Below are 7,230 nucleotides of genomic sequence, written 5' to 3'. Positions count from 1 at the left end.
TGTTTCCATTTTCACCATAATTTTTTGTCTTACGACATCTAATAAATCTAGAACTGGCCTATGTTTAGCCTCTAGAATCCAAGCATTGAATGACTCCGAAAGGTTGTTTGTTATATAGGAGCACTTAGCTGTGATGCCAAATTGAGATATACTCCATAAGCCAATATTTTCAGCATTAAGATACTTGAATGCCTCCAAGCTAACCTCCTTAATTTGATTAATGATATCGTCATGTTGGACTTTTGTATATGCCCTTGCAGCTCCCCATATCTTAATTTTAAGCCAGTCTCCTAGAAATTTTGTTTGAAAGTTTTTGTACAAGTGTCTCATGCATTTTCTATGTTCTGTTTGAGGGTATATATGTTGCACTACTTCTTTGAGTCCCTTTTGTCGATCTAATATAAGTACTAAATCTTCTGGAGTTTGAATTAATTCTTTAAGTGTCGATCTGATACAAGTACTATTCAGATTCTGCAATACCAAAAGCAATTGGAAACAAATCATTATTTCCATCAAGTGATGTAGCAGCCATCATCACACCCCTGAACTTTTTCTTTAAGTGGCAACCATCTAGGCCTATGAAAGGCCTACAAGCAGCTAAGAAGCGGTGGAAGTAATGCTTGTTATCAACCACATCTAACTTTAGCTTTACTACACTGTCTGGGTTTCTTCTCAAAAGCTCCTCCTTGAAATCCTCCATTCTCTCAAAAGAATCTGCCCAATTACCATGAATCATGGACATGGCAAGCTCCTTTCCTCTCCAAACTCTGTGGTATGGAAGCTCAAGATGATGGAATTGCAACAATCTCCTTCTTAACTCAATAGGCGATAGGTCACTCTCTTTTCGTAGCCAACCAATGATCCTATCACATATCCAAAATTGCGTGGCCATCTTGTTGCCACATTTGTTTATAGATGAGCACGTATGGGGTTCCTTCAATTTTTAGACCTGCAAATACAAACATAATAATATATTAATACAGCAATATTTTTCATAAGCCCTGTAATTAAAAGCTAACATATTTCAACCATAATACCTGAAATGTATGACCATCACATAATAGTGATGCATGAAGTCTCCAATTACAAGCTTCATCTTTGTAACTCACTGTCATTCTACCAGGCTCACTTTTGAGAACTCTTACGATAAATTCATTCAATATAGCATACTGACTCAGTGCCACCTTGAACTGTTCTCGACTTGTATATTTTGTCCCTACGGCCATGTTAGGATCCTCAATGTCCATCTCATATATCTCTCTCTCGTACTCTATGATATTTTCATCATCATCATCAGAATCGCTATTATAAATACTGTGATAGCTACTCTTAGAACCATAAATTTCAGTATCTGTTTCCTGCTCCTCTTGAGATAAAGTTTCATCATTTACCCCAACAAAGTCATTATTTTTAATAGCAGTAGCTAAAGTATCAATGCCTATTGTAGCTAGATGCTCAATTTTGTTGTACCTTTGGTTTTCTCTTACTTCATCCTCTCAAATCTCTTCTATTACAGTTGCAGTGCTTCTACATATTTCAATTTGATCTTGGCTGCCTAGTGCTGATTGAGAAAGTTGTATAATATTGGCCTCTTTTGTGACAAATATGAAGCACTCTTTTAAATCTTTATACTCCTCAAACAAAATCATCAATTTTTGATCTGTGTCTAATATCATGTAAGACTTAGGCATTAAATGTCTAATAACAGACCAAATCTTTATAGTCTCTTCAAGCTTCAAATTGAATGTATGCACTATATCATCATATAGGTCCTTGTAGCAATAACAGTCAATATCAACTAACAAGCTCTTTTGTCTTCCAAAGTAGTATTTAAGTCTTGCAGAATTCTTAACCTTCTTAAAATATCCTCCAAATTTTACCATCAAATTGAATAGTTGTTGCTCCATTTAAGAACATGTACATTGAATAAATAAATATGCACGATATAAATTGTAAGAGAGTGTTTATCAACCAAACCTATTCTAACAAAATAAAAGAAAAAATGAATAATATGCAGCCATACTATATTTCAACAATCAATCAAAAATGGGTGATATTTCGCCTTTCTTACCCTCAAATAAAGTATATGGTATGCAGTTAGAAACTAAAAAATAGAGTTTCAATATAGATTCACAACGAAAAATAGGAATGAAATAAAATCAGCTACAACAATCATTATTATTCTTCTAACACTTGTAATGATTTTTTTTTTGTTCAAATTAATAGAAGAAAAATAGTATAAATCAACAAAAGAGAAGAGTGGGCAAGATGATATTGAAATACCTTTGTTTATGATCAACAGATAGGAGAGTTTTTGAAGGTTTAAAAGGTGGATCGCGTCTTTGGAGAGGATAGATTTACAACCTAGAAAAATTTTTGTTTATTCTCTGTTGGGTTACAGAACAGGGAGGAAGGGGGAATGAGATCCCGAGCCGCTCTCGCTCGCCATGGCCTGCGGGATCGCGATCTCGCCATCGCGAACGCCCGAGATCTCGCCATCGCGTCGCTCGCGGGCAAATGCCCGCGATAGCGTCGCGATCTCACGAACGCCCGCGATAGCATCGCGCTTTCGCGAATGCCCGCGATCGGGATCCCAATATGTGGGGGGCGAGCAGGGGTTGGGGAAGCCGGATGCTAGGGGGAAGCTTGTGGGGGGTGGGGGGGCGTTGGTGGTGGGGAAGTTGGGCGTCGGGGGGAAGCCCGCGGGGGATGGGGAAGCCGCCGGGGGGGGGGGGGGGCGCCGGTGGTGGGGAAGCCGGGCGCCGGGGGGAATGCCCGCGGGGGGTGGGGAAGCTGGGCGCCGGGGGGGGGGTGTGGTGCGGCGCGGGGTGTGGAGGTGGAAGAGATAAGGGTAATAATGTCATTTCAAATTTTACTTTTATTTTTAATTAATATAAATATGATTTTTAATAACACCGTCGAACAACCGTTATATTAGGGGTATTTGTACATTAACAAAGTTTTATGAGGGTATACATGCAAATATCAATTTTGAAAGGGTATTCACACAAAATCTGACATTTAGAAGGGTATCTATGCAAAAAAAAAAAAAAAAATTTATAAAAAAAGTAGAGGCGTGCTTACAGTGGCCACCGCAGGTAGACTTCCCAAATGGGCCCTAAAACTAGTGGGCCAGACACCGGCGAGTTGGTGGTGGTGACTGCTGCTTGTTGGTTAGTGGGAGCTCGAGGGAAGAGCACGTGATAGGCGACGTTGGTGAGCTTGAAAGGGACCGAGATGAGTTGGAGCTTCGGTTCATGGCCTCACGGGAATCCATCCCTTCTCTCACGAGCAACCTTTTGTGCTCCGTAGCCACCCGCAAGCACCCACACCCCTCCCTACTCACACACCTCCTACACGTCCCTCCGCTGTATTCCTCTCGATCTTTCCCGTTATTTTTTCCGTTCTGGCTCCAAAATCTACTCCCTCCATCAGCGGAAACATTGAAAGGGAAAACATCTCTCCCCAGAATACCCACGAAGGGCTTGTTTTGTCCTCATGGTTGATATGAGATGCTGGGAGTTCTGCAGGAACCCATCGAGGTACACTGGCCATTCCCAAAAATAGACCCATGAACCATGGCTGAGGTGGTTGGCCATAGCCCGTTAGCTGATGGAAAGTTGCGTGGGCGTATGCTCATAAAGATCCTCAGAAATGCCCCTGTTCCCAAAATATCATTAGAATGACAAAAGGGAAAGGCTAGTCTATCCTTCCTTGGATTGTGGTATTATGAATAAAGGAGGGGGGCTCTACCCATCCTTAGGCTGCCGCCCTATGCTCTCCGTACCTGTTGCTATATATGCTTCTCCTCTCGTTCCAATCCGATCTCGTCTCCGTCCATTGCAAACGCAAAAATTTAATAATTTCTTCAAGAAGCTAAGGTTTCAAATATATATGATGCGATAATGATCTAGTTTTATAGTTTTAGTGGGTTAGGATTGGGTGTGCATACGTATGTTGCTAGAGGGACTAGAAATGGTGGGAGAGCGGACAAAGGCTTCTGTTCTCTGGAGACAAACAGGCTGCAGCTACTGCTGAGGCTGGCTGACTAACCTAGTGCAAACCATCTTTAATGAATTCTGACAACCACTTTATTTATTAGCATGCATGGGGTTACTGTTGTTATTTGCTCATTCTATATCAATCTGCTCTGCTGCTCCCTTTTCCCTCCTCTCAGTAGAGGGGCTTGCATAGTTGCATGGATTGGAAACATGGCTTTATATGGTTGGGTCAGGCTCGGACTGGGTGAAACAAAGGGTGAGGCCTGTCATTTTAGAAGGTGAACGTTGAGTCTACTATCACATATTCACATGTGGTGGGTGAAAAGCTACAGTTTAGGGTGGGTTGGAAGTAATTTTATTAGGCGTCGAATACTTTAGTATGTCCAGTTATTTTCATATCCCCACATCCATCCCCACAAAAAAATGCATTCCTCCGAGCACCACTAAGACCATCGCCATCACCCTTGTTTTATATTTTGTCAGATGGATTCAGATGCTTCTGTTTTTTCTTGTCTCCACTCTCTCTCTCCTTGTCCCTCTCTTCTACCCTCTACCTAGTATGTGCTTGCACTTTTTGTGCTAGAGGATCCCTTCTCTCCTGCTACTTCCATCCCCCCCCTCTCTCTCTCTGAGCTTTCAATTGAAGTCTTTATTTATTCCTCCAAATCCAAGTCATCTGTAGAACTATTTATTTCAAATCGCCCTCTCCTCCCACTTGATGGCAATCACAAGCATCAATCAAACGTCCCTTTACCTCTCAATCCCATGCATGAAAGCATTGAATAGGGCTCCCTCCTTGCCTCCTTCGCAGGAAAACTAAAGGAACCATCCAATGCCCACTTCACCTCGCTCCTACAAAACCGCATCAACGGCCTCTTCCCATCTCCCCCAACTCCCATCACCAAGTACAAGTGAAATTGATCAGGAAATAATGGTGTCCCCAGCAGCCGATGATTTTCAGACCTCAGGAGGGCGCAAGACAACCACCACCACCACCACCACAACCACCACCACCACCACCATCCCTCTGCGCCCGCCGGAGCAAGGCCTCAAGTGCCCGCGGTGCGACTCCCCCAATACCAAATTCTGCTACTACAACAACTACAGCCTCACCCAGCCAAGGCACTTCTGCAAGACCTGCCGCCGTTACTGGACCAAAGGCGGCGCCCTCCGCAACGTGCCTGTCGGCGGTGGCTGCCGCAAGAACAAGAAATCCAAATCCTCTGCCTCAACCCGCCTCCCCCTCGATCCCGCCGACCCCATCACCGCCGGGATCCCCGAACAGGGCTGCGGCCTAAAATTCCTCACTGGGCCTTCCCAGCCTGCAGTCGACTTCCAGCTAGGCGTGCTCCCCTTCTCAAGGCTGCAACTTCCCACCACTTCTGGGGTCTTTAGCAGCAACAACAACCAATTCTTCTCCTTGGCGGACTTCTCCTCCGCCACAGCTAATTCATCTCCGGCCGTCCCGACGACTTCTTCTATGGTCGGATTCAATTACCCAATATCTTCCGTTGGGTTCTACGGCGAGATGGGTGGCGCCCCTTCCTCGATAGTGAGCAGCAATACCCACGGTAGCATTGCTTCTTCCATTGAATCCTTGAGCTCTATAAACCAAGACCTTCACTGGAAGCTTCAGCAGCAGAGGCTGGCTATGTTCTTTGGAGTGGAGGCCCATAAGGAGAGCACTTTGTCTGCTCTCCCAACCCCTCTTCTGGAGAAGCAGTCAGAGCACATCTCCTTTCAGGTGCCAGACAGCGCGGGAGCTCAGGATTGTGGAGGCAGTGGGTCGAGAAAGGGCTGCATCGGCAATACTGAAACCACAGCACGGTTTCTTGAGAGTTCCTACACGATGCCTGCCTCCGCCACCACCAATTCCTACAACAACAACAACACTAGCAGCAGCGGCAACAACAACTCAAGCAATTGGAGTGGAATCCCAGCTTGGAACGACATGCCACAGTTTACGACTTTGCCTTAGGAAAGAAACGGTCAAACGGGAAGCAAGTATGTTTCCAATGTAATCCTATTTTCTTGTTCTTTCTGGTTCTTGGTCTTTTTAGTTTGCAGCTAAAGCATTCTAGGGAGGCGCGGAAGATGGAATGTTTTCTTATAGAGGGTGACTGATGGGTGTTCAATGTCTTCTGAAGTTTCTCTCTTGTTCTCTTGATCCTTTTGTTCTCTCTCTCTCTCACACACACATAAACACTCACTTTGAATGTCTTTCATTCCATCTGATCTTTTATCTTGTTATCTTTTTGTATTGCTGCATAACTATCTCATCGTGATAAAAGGCAGATAATAGTTGGATAACGATGTCGCTCTTCTATGTTCTGACAACAGCTATCGGTTTTTATATATGCTTAGTTGTATTCTCTTAGGTTCGAATTCTCTTTAACTTAGCACAAGTGATGGGAATTGAACTGAAATCACTTGCTTCTTCCATTTTTAGTAGTTTTGTCATCCGTTTTCTTTTGTCATGTTTATATGGGTTTGAGGCAGTTATTAAATTGAATCTCGATTTATTATAGGTTCGCTCTGACTCCTTTCCGTCTCAAGCTTTGTAGAATAAAATAAATAAAACAGTAGCTCTGCAGGAACCTATTATACACTCTCCCATTCTAACATCATTCCTGGGTAGGGCTTTCCAAAATAATTAGTTGCAGCGTAGCACGATCTGTTGTTTCAGAAAAGACCCGAGTAGAGAGAGAGAGAGAGAGAGCGGGGGTGGTGGCATCTTTGGCTTCCTTTCATTGTTAGGAGCGTTTCCTTCTATCTTTTGGTCTCGGAGAGGGAGCCGAGTCATGTGGTAGTAGACAGAAGATTGCTTCTCTCTTCTTGCTATCCTTTCACTCCTAGAAATGACTCTCTCATAACAATGAGCTTTATCATCTTGCTTCAAGAAAAATGGTTCTCTTTTTTTACCTTATTGCTCAGCTTGGAATATTTTGCCTCTACATGAGGACCGCAACATGCGATTGTCTTCGGTGAAAGTTAATTGGAAAAATCTCATTCATGCTTCCATTCTATGCTTCCCTATTTTTGGTGATATATCTACCTTAAATACCTGAAAGTTTTGGGCTACAGACAGCCATATGATGACACTATGATCGGTCGACATTTTATCATTGTCATTTTATGAAAATCTTGCTAACCAAAAAGAAATGCTGATCATATATAATACTTCTCTTTTAATCGAGATAGAAGACCGAAAAGAGTTGAAACATATAGT

At 43.2% G+C, this 7,230-nt stretch overlaps 1 protein-coding gene across 1 annotated transcript; it reads left to right on the top strand.

Annotated features, from left to right (window-relative positions):
- Positions 1-4,932: 4,932 nt before the first annotated feature.
- On the top strand, positions 4,933-5,979 carry LOC103698314 (dof zinc finger protein DOF5.7-like). Its single transcript, XM_008780309.3, has one exon. It carries the CDS (start codon positions 4,933-4,935, stop codon positions 5,977-5,979), a length of 1,047 nt encoding a protein of 348 aa, XP_008778531.3.
- The last annotated feature ends 1,251 nt before the right edge of the window (positions 5,980-7,230 follow it).

Source organism: Phoenix dactylifera, unplaced genomic scaffold (assembly GCF_009389715.1).
Source record: "Phoenix dactylifera cultivar Barhee BC4 unplaced genomic scaffold, palm_55x_up_171113_PBpolish2nd_filt_p 000991F, whole genome shotgun sequence".
NCBI lineage: Eukaryota > Viridiplantae > Streptophyta > Magnoliopsida > Arecales > Arecaceae > Phoenix > Phoenix dactylifera.
Note: the sequence above shows the minus strand (reverse complement) of the source record. Positions and strands in the feature narration are given on the sequence as shown.

What these genes read in the sequence shown, in the direction of transcription:
- LOC103698314 (XM_008780309.3), top strand. Translation starts at nt 4,933, where the DNA reads ATGGTGTCCCCAGCAGCCGATGATTTTCAGACCTCAGGAGGGCGCAAG.